General features: G+C 51.0%; 1 protein-coding gene across 3 annotated transcripts in view; it reads left to right on the top strand.

Annotated features, from left to right (window-relative positions):
- Nucleotides 1–2,303: 2,303 nt before the first annotated feature.
- The window catches only part of LAMB3 (laminin subunit beta 3), a 31,358-nt gene continuing 18,195 nt past the window's right edge, over nucleotides 2,304–15,466 (top strand). For 2 of the 3 annotated variants that reach the window (XM_055728286.1, XM_055728285.1), the window contains exons 1-5: nucleotides 2,304–2,395; nucleotides 5,478–5,556; nucleotides 7,762–7,834; nucleotides 8,442–8,506; nucleotides 9,024–9,178. In XM_055728286.1, the coding sequence (XP_055584261.1) occupies nucleotides 2,318–2,395; nucleotides 5,478–5,556; nucleotides 7,762–7,834; nucleotides 8,442–8,506; nucleotides 9,024–9,178 (450 nt within the window). In that variant the 5' untranslated portion in view covers nucleotides 2,304–2,317. Of the gene's footprint in view, nucleotides 2,396–5,477; nucleotides 5,557–7,617; nucleotides 7,835–8,330; nucleotides 8,507–9,023; nucleotides 9,179–15,466 lie in introns of those variants that run through there. The other variant, XM_055728287.1, reaches the window with a different exon arrangement.

Raw genomic sequence — 15,466 nt, 5'->3', positions numbered from 1 at the left:
GATGAGCAGTGTGAGCTGCTCAGGCCCTGCACAAACACTCGAAAGCAGCATGTCTGTGCAGTGCACAGCCCCAGAAACAAAGGTCAGTGTGAAGTGTTGGAGTAGTGACATTTTGCCTAAAAAAAGTTGAGGTGTTTTTTTTTTGGTTTTCTTTTAGCTTTTTTTGGGGTTTTTTTTTTGTTTGTTTGTTTTTTTTTGAGGCAGGATTTTCTTTGCCTCCCGAGCCTTCTATTTCAAGGTCTCTTTTCCAACATGAGGGCTGGGAATGGTACTTTTTAATTCATTAAATACTGATGGAGATGTCCGTGCAATCCTGAAGTACTAAGAGCTGGAGCTGTGGGGGGAGCACAGAGCTCAGGATAATTCTAAGCATTAACCAAGCAGCTGATAGTCATCTGTGGCAAATGCCTCTTATAGCAGCACTCAGATTGTGTTGATTTAATTAAATAATATTTAATTCAATTTTGTTTTGAATTTGAGTAACAAAGTCTGTGCAAGCTCGTTGTGTGGACATTTAAATTGGATTAAGAGTAGATAAAAGGATTAATGATTAACACTAAATTAGACTAATTTTAGCTGTTCCTAATCTTATTTAGGAGAGTCTGCACAAGGAGGTTGTCAGGTTTAATTGCAGCGTTGATTAAACCAGGCTTTATAGCTGGGAGAACTGCAGGAGTTTAACGTCATCTGGAAGAAGGGCTCTGCCTGAATGTGTAAAGCAGTGTGAGCACTTCAGGCTTAACCTAAATGTTGCTGGCTGGGGGAAGGCCCGGGTGTGTGACTGCTCGGGGTGCCTCAGTGAGACGATGCTCCGCAGCCTGGCTCCACTCACCGGCTTCGCACGCGCTGAGCTTGGCTGATGCCTGGTGCGCAGTGCTGGAGCTGCCAGCTCGCGTAACGCTGCTCTGAGTTTGCTTCGGGGGCGCAGGCGAAGGTGCGCTGCAACCATTGCTGCGCCGGGGCAGCTCTGCAGGAGCCCAAAGTGAAGTCGCCTGCTTGCACGGCTTGCTTCGCACAGGGATGACCTTGGTGCTGCTGTCGGGAACCAGAGCACCGGGAGTGACGCGATGGGTGGGTGTGCGTGAGGAGAGGAGCAGGGAGCATTTCCAGCTCTGCAGAAGGGCTGGAGAGGGGTCGCTCCCCGGGCTGTGAGCCCTGGGGCTTGCAGGTGGCTCGGCTCTGGTTTCAGCTGTGGCCCTTGGCCGGCGCTCAGCTCCATGCTGGCAGCGTGGCCACGTCCTGCGCAGGGGCATGGCAGGCGCTGGCCATGCCGCGGGTGCGTGCTGGTGGCTTGGCAGGGAGAGCTACGCTGGGAGGTGCTGGAAGGGAAACAATCGTGGTGTAAGGACCAGCCCCTGCTGCCAGAGCATCTCCATATGAAGCTCCAAGGAATCTTTGGGACAGCTGGCCTGCTCAGGCACAAGTATGCTGTATGTGTTGTTCCCCCAAAACACTTGAGTCAAATGGGGTATAAAAAGAAAAGGAAACCCCAAAGGCCAGCAAGGCATATTAAGGGCTTGTCCCTATTAAAAATGAATAAAATGATAAAACTTTGGTTTCATTACTCCGGCAGTTTGCGCTGTACTGAAGCACTGCGTGCCTGCTCGGTGCGTCCCCGCGAGCCGCCATGGGCACAGAGTGAAGCCAGGTAAATGTGAAGTGTGGGATGGCCACGTGGCTCAGCTGTGGTGACCTAGCTCTGCTGTGCCATCTGGAGGAATGGTAGCTGCCTCCTGGAGAGGAGGAGGTCACAGAGAAACAGCCACAGGGACTTTGGTGCTTTGCACCTAATATCACCCCGTTTTGTGCAGTTTTGCACCCTGGTGGTCCTCCAGCTGACCTGTGGAAGGCCTGGCCAAGTTCCTTTGTCTGAATCCAAAATATTATTTTTTTTTCATTTTGTATTACTTACCTTGGAGGAAGACATTCAAATGCAATTAACACAATGCTTTTGTTCGAGAGCTGTGAGTGTGGGAGGCCAGCCCCACGGCGAGTGGCACCTTGGCCTCGGTGGCTGCTGGAGGTCCCTTCCCAAGCCCAGCCCATGGCTCTGGGTTTTGTAGAGTTGTGGAGGGGAAACTTGAGCCAAAACACTGAGCTGACCTCTGCTTCTTGGAGGCATTTCCCAAAATATAGTGTAGTATCATCTCAGTGGGTCTCAGCAAGAGCACTGCTGAGGTGGAAGGATGTGTTGCCTCATCTGCCACACGTCCGTGTGGGACAAGGGTCAGGCTCTGCTGAACTTTGTCACTGGTAAGCGCGAGCTCTGCGGTGGGGCGTGCTGGGACGTGGGGCTGTGCTCACCTGCTCCAGCCTGATGTGCCACCCGGGGAGGGGAGCAAAGATGGGGCAAAACACTTGTATTTTACCCTGGCAGGATCAAACCCCATGCATGGTGAGTCCCTTGTTCCAATTCCAGCAGGTGGGTGGAGGAGCAAGCTGGCAGCCAGGAGCAGAAAATAGCGTGATCTCCTTTTCAGTCACCACTTGCAGTGTCAGGGCAGATATAGGGCTTTAAGGGGGCTCCTAAATACCCCATTGGTTTAAACTTTCTGCCAGCGATGGCTGCAGGTGGAGGCAGGGTAGCTGTGCAGAGGGGCTCACTGGCTGGCAACAGTGGGAATGCAGAGACCCCCTCCCTGCTCCATCACCATAGCCTGGAAAAGCCAAAATCCTGCAGAAAACAGCCGGACACTTTCCTAATGGAATATTTTCCCCTTTAGAAAATGTGGACGTGACAAAACCAAAGATGTTCCCCTGCAAGGATAACTTTATCGAACCTGGTGGAAGCAGGCAGGCTTCCCAGCCCGCTGACCCTGCCAGCATTGCTGCCCTGTCGGTGTGCGCCTGGGGAGGGCTGTGCTGCGGGAGGTGGGCAGCCACAGACCCCCCGCGCCGTGCGGGCTCCTGTGCTGCTGGTAGCTGCCTCCTACAAAACAGCAGCATTAAGTATTGTTTAATTTTGATATGCTTGAGCTATAAATGCGGGCTCCTGTGCTGAGCTTGTGTGCATCTGAGCATGTGGAAGGGAGCTGGCAGGGAAAAAAAAGAAAATTCTGACCTAAGGGCGAATAGTGACAGCCTTTGCTTTAGCTGCCACCGGCCCGGTGCGTGCTGTAGCGGGGCCACAGAAGACGGCAGCAGCTTAAGTAGGCTGAGTTGGAGGCGCACTGCTCCCAGGGTAACTGGAACTTAAACCTAAACTAGGCCAGCCAGTTTTCAGTTCAAAGTTTTATTCGCTTTCAGAGCAGGTGTAGAGTTTTCAGGACATGAATTGGAATTTCATTAGAAATTCCCGAAACGCTTTTAAAAGAAAATACGACAATTAGCACAGAAGGTGTTTTAAATCGTCTGCATATGCTGGAATGAGGAGGTGGTTTGCTGGTCAGGTTTTAATTAAAATGGAGAATGAAAGATTAGGTGGAGGAAATGTTTTATTACTGAAATCAGCAGAGAGAGTTGTCAAAAAGTTATGACATGGGACAGCTTTTCTTACCCCAGACAAAACCAGTTTCCCTTTTCCCACTTCCAGCTCCAGGTCTCGTGCCACCTTCCAGGTTTTTGCCACAAATGTTTGTGTGGGTCTAACAAGACGCACGCAGGCAGTACCTGGCCTAAGGATGGAAAGCATGGGAGGTTTCATCCCAGATCTGGGAAGGCAGGGGCCAGAGGGACTGGGACTCTGGAGTCTGCCCTCCCCTGTGTCAAGATCCTGCTCGGCATCACTGAGCAAATCACCCCTCTTGTAATAGCAGCCACCTGTATAGCAAATGTGCTTTCAGGAATTGTGTTTCAGGCATTTATTAATCCTTCAATGAAAAATGCAACAGCAGCATTAAGTATTGTTGAATTTTGATATGCTCGAGCTATAAAATTATACTCAGTTAGCATCCTTTTTCCTTAATGGAGGTTTTGTGTTTCAAGAGATTAAGTGTTCTTGCATGCAGTGCTCTGCCCCGATTGCCAGTTACCTTTGTGCTCCTCTGAACTCCAGAGAGAGAAGTTGGAAACTAATCGAGCATGATCATTCTAGACTGGTCAGTGCTGACTAATTGGTATCACACCTTGGCTGAGTCAAAAGCTACTGAACTCGGATGGGTTCCTTGGAAAAGCTCCTGAAGGAGTAAAGTGCCTGTAATTCAAACAGAAAGCAAGCATCTGATCAGAAGTAAAACAAAGCGACTCATGCAGGAGTCACATCCTTTTCAGCTCTGGCTGCTGCCGCCTGAGTGCATTTGTTACCGAGTTCACTCTGGGTGCAGCACCCGGCGGGCTGCCCGAGGATGATGAACCCGCGGTGCCTTCCTCTGCTGCAGCTCCATCGCCATCGGAGCCTAGAAAGACTGTGGGGAATGTGACCACACGTGGTGGTGGGGCTCTGGCTGAGGACCCTAGTTAGAAATGCAGAGGCTTGGCAGGGATTAGCCATCGCAGAATGTGAGCTTGTGACACGGAGTGACACACGTGTCCCCAGCTGGCGGGGCTGTTCTGCCCCCTCCCTTGTTTTTGGAGGGAGATTGGTTGTTGAACAGCTGGCTGTGAGTCATTTCTGTTCCCAATGCTGTGACCTCTTCCCACCTGAAACTTAAAATCAGCCCAGCAGCACCTTTCTTGGTTGCTGCCAGCGTGGGAGGGACACGGTCCTCTAAATCATGTCCCCTTCAGCCCACCGCTGGCACGAAGACCTGATGCCAGCCCACTGCCACGGGTACAGGATTGCACAATGTGGAGCTTTTCTGCCTCTGACAAGTGCCTCTGGGTAGGAGAGAGAAGCTGCTTAGCAGGTCACACACGTGCACCACAGAGCAGGAGCTCAAATTATCCTGCCCACACCGATGTCACCAGGTGTGAGGAGGCAGCAGCTCGGTGATGGTGTGGGAGCTCCTCAGGAGCTGGTCACACATCTCAACCTGGAGAAGAGACAAGGCGCAGGGGATCCCTGATGCAGCCCCCTGGCCCTGATGGGACTCAGGAGATCGGGCTGCAGTGCTGCTCCAGGCCGTACTCTGCAGGCTTTACTGTGGACAGATGACAGCGTCGCCCTGGGTACCAGGGAGTGAGGACGTGTTACAGATTGAGACACATCAAGACAGCACAGCCAGCTAAATACAGAGGAGACATAATAGTAAAAATGCACTATGAAAAATGAAATATAAATGTTGTAGCAATCCTCTGTGATCAGTGGGAAGGAGCAGAAAGATGCTGCTGGGACTTCCAGTGCCTTTTCCATTTAGCCTACTACGGCACCAGCCTGTGCTGGGCTGTCAGAGCCCACAAGCCTTGGAGGGCTGGGTAAGACTTTCCCTGGGAAACAAATAAAACTGCAGGAAATGGTGCTCCGACTCATGGGATGTACCCTGCCCTAACACGGTGTCAGGGGACACTGCTGCTTTTTTTCTTTTGTGCTTTTATTGATCTGCAGTAGATATTTTGAAAATGAGACTGTTCCTTGCTTTTGTTCTTGTTTGAACTTGCAGAGCCTGAAATTCCAGGTGATGGATTACCTTGCTTTGGCAAGTCACTGGAGGCAGGCTGGAGGAGCAGAAGATGATGAAGGTATTTTGGTTGTGATTGAGGAAGCACTTCGCAGTTCTTGTTTGTGTGGCAGAATCGCAGTGTCCCATGCTTTACAGTAATTTGGGGTGGAGCATCACCATTTCAGAGCATATTAATGCTCAACATTGCTGAGCTCTGGCAGAATCAATAGGTGGCATTTACAGTCTTCCCAAGAGCAGCTTCAGCCTCCCCGTTAGCCCACCACTGCTTTAGGGTATGGCTTTATACGGGGCAGAGCAGGCACCCAGCAGTGGATGTTTACCCAGGGCTTGCAGGAGTGCCACCTCCAGCATCCCCAGCAGCCTTTCAGAAACCCAAATCAGTCAGATCTTCCTCTCCTTTGCCTTCTCCAGCATAGTCACCCACCAGAGGAGGAGGCTAGGGTTTGGTGGGATTTCTTGCAGAGGCTGGGGTGGGTGGTTAGCGCTTGGCTGCATGAGGTTGCACTGTCGATGGGTTTGACTGCATGTGGGTCCGCTCACGGCCAGAGTACAGGAATGGTGACGGCAACTCGCGGCTCGTCTCATCTCTCAATTTCTCTGTAAAACATTCCAGTGTTTCTTCCCGTTTCCTTTTCACTGCCAGGTGAGATGGGGAGGAGGCATCATTGCAGGAGGAGGAATGTGGTGTTACTGCATTGCTGAGCAGTAACAGGGTAAGGGCGGGCACACCCCAGCTGCCGGCACACCTCAGCGGAGGAGAAGCTGAGCCAGTGCTTCACATATTGTAGCCTTAGGGACAATATTTTTTTTCCCAGCTCCCTATATACCTTTTCTCTGAGCTTCTGATCCTTGGCTTGCACATGCCTGTGTTGCTAGCATGGGGAATGGGGAGGAAGGTAGCGCACGCCAGCAAAGCAACAGGAGCAAAGATCCAGAGTCATCTGTTGTGCTCTGCTCAGCCGCTGAGCGGTATGGGAGAGGATGTGATTTTGGGGTTGTTTCAGTAAAGTAAATGGAAAAGGCTTGATGCAAGTTTTTACGGGGATGAAAAACTGGTTCAGCTGAAATGCAGCATGTCAGCAGTGCCTGGGGGGGTGGGGGTGGTGTGCAAGCTGCTGAGCTGTGCTCCCAGCTGCATTCACTGAACACCCTCAGTTTAAACACATTTGTTAAAATTTTGGTACTTTGCTGGCACAGTAAAACAAATAAACTTCTGATAGTGTTTCCATTAATACTCATGTAAAGCACCAGTGACCACTCAAACAGAAACTGCAAGAGAGCTCTAAATTAAGTCTGAAGTAGAGGAGAAAGGTTTCTCATCAGCTGGCATGCAGCGAGGTACCCAAATAAGAATTCTGTATCTTAAAAAATCTGGCACACTGACTTTTTTGACTGCTGATGAGTTCACAGGACTGCATTTTGTAGGTAACTCTCAAGGACCTCTTGGACAATCCTGTCTCTTGAGAAATCCCAGTGCTGCGGACCGGAGAGGGGCTGTGTGACCGAGCCTGCCTGTAACACCCGGGCGCTGTGCTTGAGGTCGCCTTCGCACTGAAGTCTGATATATGAACACACGATGTGATTACAGTTCACGTGGACATCCCAAATTAGGCTTTAAATGATCAGGTTGAGGTGCTGATAGCAGCACTGCCTTGCCATCGCGATGCAAAGCAAAATGTGCAAAACCTGAGCGGGTGGGTAAAGCCGTGCCGGGGCTCTGGAGGGGGCTGGTTTCAAGCCGACTTGGTGGTGTCCTGGTGGTGGCCGTGTGAGCCCGGGTGGGTTCGCTGTGATGGGCTTTCACTTGCCGGTTACCTGGCTTACACTGCCGTCATCCTCGTCTGAAGTGATTTATGTCTGCGGCCATGCGCCCTGTCTAGGAGCTGTCATGAGTTATACAGTAACTGGGCGTGTATGTCTGAGGATCCCTGAATCACTCCCTTTATCGTTACTGCACCCACAGGCACCTTCTCTCCCAGGTGAGGCAGACGCGTGTTAAAAGCCAGGAGAGGAGAGGGCCGGGGCTCAGAGGGCTCTGGCGGTTGCAGGTCGGCTGCCAGGGGCACGGAGGGGGAGAGCCCTTGCTGTGAGCCAGGGACGTGCGGGACACTGCGGGGACCGGGGACGGGGTGAGGTTTCTGGCTGCTGGGGGTGTGCTGGCAGCACTGCTTCCCCTGCACTCTCCCGCCGGGCTTCGCCACAGAGACCCTGCAGGAGACACATATTCTGCAGGGAGTTTTAAGAGTTGGTTTTTTTTTCACAGAACGCGGCTTTGGGCCATCGCGTGTGCTGGCGAGTTTTGATCTGGAATCGGTTCTGGAAACGCAGGGCAAAGGGTGAGGCTGGAGGACAGAAAATGCGGTGTGCCTGGGAAGAGGTGGCTGTGGGGGTGTGTACGGGGAGTGTGCCTGTGCCTGTGTGTGTTGTGTGTGCGTGTGTGCATTGTGTGTGTGTGCGCACCTCATGCTCCTCAGGGCATCGTCTCTAGCCCTGCATTGCGACCTGGCATTGGTGCCGGCTCCCTGCCCATGGCACATCGCGGTGCTGGGGGCTGTGGCTTCTCCATGTCCCCACGGAGCCGGCAGTCAGCAACTCCAGCTTTGCTGCGAGCAAGGTGCTGTGCTGGTACCTGTGGTTCACCTCAGCAATAACATAAAGATCCAAAGATAGTGTTTGGGGAAGAGGGCAATCTCATACGGACTTCAGGGGAATCTTGTGCGTGCTTCATGAGTTAGATGAAAGGCTGGGATTCTTTGTGCATTACATATAATCTGAGCATCTGATTTTCCTCTTAATTATTCTTGATTTTTCACCCATCTTATTCTGTTGTAGATCAATTGAAATTATCTCCCTGTAAACTGAGGAGGAACGTGGAGGACCTGGACTGAGCTTTAGCCTGGCATTTTCTGCTCATTTTTGCTCATGCTGAAAATTCTTCCCTAGGTGTGTCCCTGGCAGCATGGAGTCACGCTGCCAGCTTTGGCCGTGGGCAGTATTTGTCCTCTTGGGTAAGGCTCACCATCCAGTGTTTCTGAAAGGATACGGGGGAAGCTGACTAAACAGAAACACTCCTAATGTAAGCTTTGTATTAGCAGCAGTATTGTGGCAGCAGCTGGGAGACCGGTGTTTGATAATGGTGCTGGTGTTTGGCAAAAGGCTGCTCTCTGACCTGAGCAACCCACTATGGGGCTGGCTGTGCAGGTATATAACAGGGGCCACCAAACAGGGCTGTTCAGTATGATGGGCAGGGAACTGAGCATCCCTGCAGCCCAAACGCTGGGGTCATGGCAAAGAAGAGTTTCAGAAATAACTGTTAATACAAAGCACTTTAAAAGTGCCTTTTTCATATTAAAACTGAAGGTAATTCAGAGGCAAAGTACCTTTGTCCTTTTTGCCATATGCATTGTGTAGGTCATCCCACGCATGACCTTGTAGTCGGCCTGTTGTAGAAAACAGCCGATGTGCAGGTTGATGCCTGTGTGCCACCCTGACACAACCCCAAGTCCTGTTTTCCTGCTGTTCCAGCTGCCCCGCAGCTGCTGGGCGCACAGCAAGCCTGCTCCCGTGGAGCCTGCTACCCCCCCGCCGGAGATGTCCTGCTGGGACGAGTCCACCTCCTGAGAGCCTCCTCCACCTGCGGCCTCACCAAGCCCGAGACGTACTGCACACCCCACGGAGAGGTACGTTCACCTCCTCCCTCTGCGCTCCTAAACCTCACGTAGGGATCTAGTGCCTTTACCCATCCTGTCCTTCCTACCCTTTTGCAGGGATGCGTTTAACCTGTTTCAGGTGTTTATCCCCCTTCCAACCGTGCTGGGTTGTTGCAGCATCTCTGGTGTCCCCTCAAGCCCTTCTCTACCATCCCAATGGTTGAGAAGAGGAGCAGAGCACAAACGCAGTGGCAGGGAAAGGGCAGTAAAGCTCTGGCGCGAAGCACTGGAGGCAAAGGAAACTTTTGCATCCGAAATATCCCAAGCCTTCCTATCCCCAGACTTTTTAGTTATAAGTTAGACTCGTATTTCACTCATCAAAAATGGGAACATTTCAGGTCTTTCACAAAGACTTGGAAAAGCTCCTGAGCTGAACAACTGTTTTCAATTACGCTGGCTGTGCGGGGGCAGGAGATCACGCTGGGCAGGATGACGTTTCAGCCAGCTGCGGGTTCCCAGGCTCCAAAGCTGCCACCAGATCAGAGGAAGAGTTTAAGGATAAGTCTGCCCGAGCACCGAGCTAAAAGCTGCAGGGGTGGTGTCCCTTCCTAGAGCTTTTTTCTGTCAGTCTGGCAATGTTAACCCTGTGAGAACCGTGGGAGGAGATGGAAAGGGAGAGGGTTCAATGCAGGACAGGCAAAAAGGGTGTTGGAAAAGATGCTGGAGAGGAAAGGAAATGGCAGACCTCCAGTGTTTCCTACAGTGAAATCCAGCTTGAGAAAGGCAGCCTTCTTTGGGTTTTAATTCCCTTTCAAGTTGAAGGCCAGGATGTGGCAGTAAGTGGATTTGTTGCAGAACTGGTGGTGTTCTCCTGGGCCGGAGAGATTTTCACTCCTCTGTGGGCTCAGGGGTGGCTGTTGGCTGGTGTGAAGCTGAGGCAGGTCCCTGGCCCTGAGGGGTGCGAGCATCACATCCTCCTGGATGCTGGGCTGGCTGCGGCGTCTGTCCTTTGCCGGCTCGTGTTCCAGGCTGACCGTGGTGGTCAGGCATTTCCGCCGTTCAGGCTCCCACTCGCTTTTTTGGGAGCTGTTTTGCTGCTCCCAGGGAGCAGGGCTGTTTGCAAACCCCTGCTGCTTCATGCAGGTGCCGTGGCCCACGGACAGGAAAAAAAGCAAGCAATTAGTTCTGCTCTGACTTCATCTCCTTTTTTCTTCCTCATTTCTGTTTATACTTGAGGAACATTGTACATACATGTACCTCTGAAATCTTCACTTAACATTGACCTTTGACACGTGGCGAGGAGGCTTGTACTGTGGGAAGCAAGTGTCTGCAAAACCCTGATGAAGCTGGTCGTCCTAATGCCAGCTGGAGTGGACTAGTTATCCCCTTTGCCTGGCCTGGAGAAGAGTGGTCTTCAGCTGTGGTCACCGGCATCACCGGTGATCTCTGAAGCAGGAGCTGCGCATCTCTCTGAGGGCTGTTGTACCTCCAACAGAAATGATCCACTCGCTGCAGAAGTAGTGAGTGAGGGCTCAGGGTGGTACTGCGGAGGAAGGCAGGGAGCAGGATTGCAGCAGTCTCTTCTAGTCTTCAAGCCCCTAAAATATTTAGTTTTCATATTCCTTATACCTTGCCTTATGAGTACCAGAGTTAAATGGAATATGGAACAATTAATGCCGGTACGTTGAACTGGATTCTCCAATTCTAGCTTTGGGAACGGGACTTTGCTTCTTATATGTGTTCCTGTCCTTCACTGAAATGAGAGATTCATCATTACTGCTAGCAAATTCCTCAAAGACCCTTAGTTCCATTCTGCAGCTGTAATGGCTAATGGGGGCTTTCAGTATACCAGCTCCTATCTTTGCAGGAGAAATCCCCATGCATTGAGCATTTCCTAATTTTTTCCTCTCTTTTTCTACTTACCTAATTTAAGCAAAAATTAGTCCCCTGATCTCAGTTTTCCTATTCTTATCCCATAAAAAGTAAGCACATATAATTTATTGGTTCTTATGGCTTTTTTTATTTTGTTACAGTCCTCGCTCTCGTTTTGTTGCCAAATAGGTACAGATTTGGAGCGGGTTTTGCAGTCTCAGCAGAGGGCATGGGATGAGGGGTTGCTCTTGCTGGCTGGTGTGGCGGTGCCAGCTGGCGGGCCCGTGCTGTCTGGCCCCGCTGCCTGCCCACGCCGCCCCCAGGGTCCTCTTTTGCAATCCTGGTGGGTCACTCACAGTGGGCATCAGTTTCAGCCTCTGCTCCATTGTCTGCTCCGGCTCCAAATCCCTCTAACCTTTATATTTTGCACTACTGATTGCTCCATTCCTTGGCTGTAGGCTCAGTCTAGCGAAATCCAGGAGGGACACTCAGCATTGCCATTTATAGCGCAGGGGACTGCAGCGATGATTAGAAAAGTGATGGGGGTGGAAACCAGGCAGACCAATGCTCTGGCTTGGAAATCATTTAGCGCTTGGGAACTGGCTGTTCAACACAGCAGGGGAAGTAAAAGCCAAGAGGGAAACTGAAAATAAAATAGAAAAATAAGTGAGTCTGAATTTGGAGTTGTAAAGGCGCTGGTGTATGTGGAAAGCAGCTCATTGACCAAGGTGTGTTTCATGGCCCAGTTAATTAATCTCTTTATTTAAATGCTAAGTATAGCACTTTGGTAGGAATATGGAGCGTCTCACACTGCCTAGCTCTAGCTAGGGAAGGCATGGTGTGGCTTTCACGTGGATTAGCAGGTTCCCAAGTCCCCTGGCCTGGCCCGGCCCTTCCAGGTGACAGCACAAGGGCTGTGCATACCTTCGGCTCTCTGGGTACCCGTGCCGTCGTGTGTTTGCACCCCGTGAGATGAGTGCTTCTCTAGAGGGAGAGCATCTCTTTCCTCTGGGCTTGTGCGATGCTTTCAGTTTTAAAGACATATTCAGAACTGGAGAATAGCTACAGGCTTTTCTGGTTGGTTTCTTAATCTAGAAGAGATTCTTCAAATACCCTGCATGCTGCTGTGAAATCTTTTGCCAAAGAATAGGCAAGAGAGGAGCGAAGCTGGGTGTCCTTGTGCTTGTGTGGCTGCTCCATTTCCTGCATCCTACAGCAGAGCAGTTTGTGTGGGGTGACTACGTGGGTCCTCGTGCCCCAACCCTGGGAGGTTTTGGATATTAAAATGTTGTTTGCATAAGGTCAAGGACAAAGATTTTCTGCCTTCTCTCACCTGCTTTTCGTGGGCACTTGGTGAATGTGAGGGATGAAGGATGGGAAGTCACCTTTGTTACCCCTTGTGTCATGGTGAGGTGGGGTCATCAGGGTAGGAATTGAGAGGCACCGGAGAAACCGAATCCGTACCTGAGTTGGTGGGAGGGGAGTGGGAGCCACGGGGCGGGAGAGCTCCTGGCAAGGCAGCGGGTTCCTCCTCCTGCTGACAGATGGTCGCAGCTGCCTGGCAGGAGTTGGTCTGTAGCATCTCTCCCTGTGGTGTCTCAGCACTGAGTCGTCTTTGGTTGCTTCCAAAAATACAGGCCAATGTCTGTGGAGGAGAGTATGTGCAAGACTAATGCTTCTGCCTGCTTTATTGCTAGCGTCTGATGGTTACATCTGCTTGCCCACCTGCATGAGTCAGTCGGGGAGCTCGGTACTGATCCAAGACATGCTGCCTGCTGGGTGCTTCAGCGGGCCCTAGGCGTGTTGGAACAGGGGAGAGCATGCTGAAAAGCCACTGTGCCTCCCAGCTCATTTGCTTTCCAGACCCACGTCGTCAGTCAAACTCAGGATTTTTTACACAGAAAAATGCATCCACAAAATCGTCAAATAACCATGGTCAGACGGGACTGCAGGAGGACCAATGCCTTGCTCAAAGCAGGGCTTCTGGTTTGGGGTATTGCGACATCATGTCAGGGGTTTGGACCGAATAATTTGTATTCCCGACCTGTTGAAGGTAATACAGCAACCAGGAGTTGCTGCTTAGTGCTTATCTTATTCTGGCATTCAGACACACCCCGCTCTTTGCAGCAGGGATATGTCCCTACTCGCAGTGAATGTGCAGAAGAAAAACCCTATTTCCCATTATTTTTTCCTCCTACTCTTCCCTTCTCTGTATCTTTTTTGCCACATGACTGCAAATTGACACATATGCTGGGAGACATCACGTCATTCCCTTGCAGACAAGTTGCAGAGGCAACAGGACCCCGGCAATGTGTGCGGGGCGTGGAGATAAGCTGGTGCAGTATAGGTTTTGCAGACTGTCATCCTGGCAGATTTAAAACGAAGTTTTGCTGGGGGAAAATGATGTGAGAACAGACGGGGTGAGGAAAACAGGCACCCACATGCTTGCGTTTAAGCAAAGGAAATGAACTTCTTTTCCTTAAAGCCCATACCTAGGATGTTTGTGCACCTTGTGTCTCCTTCCCCATCTCTGCTGGCGCCTCTGAATTTGGGGGTCACCAGTAAAACCAAGCTGAGGGGCAGAGCCCTCTAGTTGTGTTTTGAGCATGGCCTTGGAGCTCGTTTTCCAGTGTGACCTCTGACTAGCCAAGCAAGGATGTGACATTAGATGTTACGGCTAGGAGACAGATCGGTGTTTCAAAACCAAAGCAGTCCAGTGCAGCAGACACCAGCTGCTCACCGAGATGTTCAGCTGTGATGCCATAACCGTGGGTAACTTCTACCACCTCTTCCCATGGGAAATGTATAGAGTGCTTTGCAGGTGAGACAAGCACTGCTCTGCAAGCCTGGCACAGCGGTGTCCTGCAGCTGGTGTTAACGGGGAATGAAAATGGGTTGAAAGAGAGAATTGCGTTTAACAGGTGCCTTTGCTCCCAAGGTAACTTATTCTTGCTGCCCACCCTATTTTTTAATAACCCTTGATCTCTCTGTATGCAGATAAATTCCCACTGCTTTCCAGACTGTCCCCAGATACACTAGGAACTATAATCACTGTCCTTATACAATATTAATTGTGCAAGACCACACGAGGCTGCCGTATGGGAGGCTGCGTGCCAGGAGCCCGACTGACACAGTGCCTCTCACTGACACGCAGCTGGGCTAAATGCGGAGCCACCAAGGTCTCCGCAGCTATGAAAGGTCTTCATTTCATGACTGGAGAGAAGCAGCTTCCCATTTTTGCTGATGAATAACTTCAGTTTATTTTGGGTTGTGCACCTATGCCAGGAGGTTTTATTTCAAGGGCTCTCTACTCATATTAAAATGGCAGCTAAAGCTACTTAAAATACTTTGGTCAGAGTCCATCAGCTTGAAATTGTTTGAGGTTTTCTGCCCCTGCATGAGCGGGGAAGCATGGGAGGCTGGTCGGCAGCTGGTTCACAAGGTCAGAACAGGAGCAGAGCACCAAAAACCCGCAGCAGAGCTGTGGAGATTGCACGGGTGAGGGCTGGCTCTGCGCCCCTGTACCTGCATGCGCCACACAGGAGTATCCCAGTGCATCATGTACTATAAGGGCATTTTTACAATAGCTAGTTGTTCTACATGGCTATTTTTTTTTTTTCTTTCCACCATTTATTTCTGAGACATGAATCTGTTTATTCTCAACATACTAACTTTCCCTCCAAAATGACAGCGTTGTGGATTACCTTTCTGAAGGCTGGGATGAGTTTCCTTTAGTCTCTGAACCTCCATAACCCGTACTGTGGGCAACTCTTAAGTGTAGCTTGGAGGCACAGAGGGCAATCAGTGGTTTTCACGCAGACCTACAACCTCTTTTACCTTCCTGTAGACCTTTTCAGCCCCACACCCATAGCTGCTCAGACACGTACCGATTCCCTTCTGCTGTGGTCCCGCATGGGCTGGGGCGCTCGGTGCCTGGCAGGGAGGGGACGACGTGCTGGAGAGCCCAGGGCTGCCCTGGAGGTCGGTGACCCAGCTTAGACTGTGACCTCTTCGTTTCCATTTGTCACGTAGCCCAGCAGCCCCAGTCTTTTCCCGGCAAGCCCAGCTCCGAGGGACCTACTGAGCCCATTGCTACGCTGGGAAAAAACCAAGAAGGGGGGAGCTGGGGAAAGGTGTGAGCTGGGGAAATCTCAGCCCGGTGGTGGGCTGTCATTTTTGGTAATTCCCTCTGTCCTGAGGAACTTTGAGACATATAGTCACAGTCAGGAATAGCAAATCCTGCTGTTGTGCAACAGAGGGGTTTCACAATTCTCTCCAAGGACGTGAAATGGATTTTGCTTCTAGTGTTAATTTTAGCTTTAATTAAAAAACACGGGGGTGGGGGGAAGAGAAAAAATAGGAGCAGGTTTTTGCAGGGAGCTCAGCTCCCTGGCTGCCTGGGGAGGGTCTGTCTCACAGTTTAAGCCCCATTTTGACTTGGTGCAG

The sequence above is a fragment of the Falco cherrug genome, chromosome 16 (assembly GCF_023634085.1).
Source record: "Falco cherrug isolate bFalChe1 chromosome 16, bFalChe1.pri, whole genome shotgun sequence".
Taxonomy (NCBI): domain Eukaryota; kingdom Metazoa; phylum Chordata; class Aves; order Falconiformes; family Falconidae; genus Falco; species Falco cherrug.
Note: the sequence above shows the minus strand (reverse complement) of the source record. Positions and strands in the feature narration are given on the sequence as shown.